We start from the raw sequence: 1,116 nt of genomic DNA on the forward strand, positions 1-1,116 counted from the left end.
CGCTACTTGGAAGGCTGAGGTGGAAGGATCGCCAGAGCCCAAGCAGGTCGAGGCTGCGGTGGCCGGGAGTGGCCCCTGCATCCCAGTCTGGGCGACAGAGTGAGACTCCAACTCAAAAAAAAGAAAGAAAGAACAGCCCAGCTGGCCATCAGAGTCACCAATTCTAATGCAAGGCTGTACAGTGAAGAAAATGAATAGACAGCTCATGTGCTGGTTTTATTTGTGTTTAAATAAAACTATTAAAACTGCAAAAAAAATCTGGTTGCTATTATTATAATTCCACCACCACCCCTTTGCTGAAGACCAATACAGTCATCCTGAGAACATACTGTAGACTGAGAGAAAACATTGTATTTCCTTTGTCTGTTTTCTACTACCTGGCATGTTGTCTCTCTTTCCAAATCATCAGCTAAAAGGACAGACTTGATGACTTCAATGTACTTCTGGCTCTGAAATTCCTGTTTTTCAATAACTCATGCAAATACTCCTCTTCCAGGATGCCTGGTCAGATCTCTTCAACCCATAAAGCTCTTCTGCTCTGCTGAATGTTTAGCTGTGGTTCATCTTGGGCTGTTCACTATTAACCGACTGGGCCCAAGGAGAAGAGCATCTCGTCTACATCCTCTGAGAACTCAGAGTGTCTTGGGGCAAAAGCCAGGAGTGTTAGAGGGAGAGGAGCATAGTGTGGAGGGGTCTCTGGCAGTGTTCTGGCTTGTCCTACGCCCCTAAATACCCACCCAACCAACCGGCAGCAACTCTCATCCTTTTTGTACCCATCCTCCTTCTTAAGTTACACAGCAAGAATGAATTCTCACTTCTGAGACCACGTTCTTCTTGAAAATGTTATTGTACTGATGAAAACCTGCCACAATCCATCTTTCATTGTCTCTTGATTCGCTATCTCTACATTTTAAGGTGTTTAGGATTTAGGGACTTTAAGAAAATCATCAAGTATTTAAATCACTCTCTCTCCTCTTTATTGATAGAGACTCAAGCCTGCTGATTAACTTTTCAATCAAAGCTGCCTACAACACACAGACTGGTACAGGCAATAGCAACTGCAGCTTTGGTGACAACTAAAGTAGTCATTTAGCTGACTTTTTGGTGTTTCTAGCT

General features: G+C 43.5%; 1 protein-coding gene across 1 annotated transcript in view; it reads left to right on the plus strand.

Annotated features, from left to right (window-relative positions):
* The window catches only part of LOC103257083 (60S ribosomal protein L32-like), a 10,578-nt gene extending 10,380 nt beyond the window's left edge, over positions 1–198 (plus strand). Inside the window, exon 5 of the mRNA XM_021710782.1 lies at positions 124–198. Coding sequence (XP_021566457.1) covers positions 124–198 — 75 coding nt within the window. The remainder of the gene's footprint in view (positions 1–123) is intronic.
* Positions 199–1,116: the final 918 nt, after the last annotated feature.

Source organism: Carlito syrichta, unplaced genomic scaffold (assembly GCF_000164805.1).
Source record: "Carlito syrichta isolate Samal-C Ts95f unplaced genomic scaffold, Tarsius_syrichta-2.0.1 Scaffold301534, whole genome shotgun sequence".
Classification (NCBI taxonomy): Eukaryota; Metazoa; Chordata; class Mammalia; order Primates; family Tarsiidae; genus Carlito; species Carlito syrichta.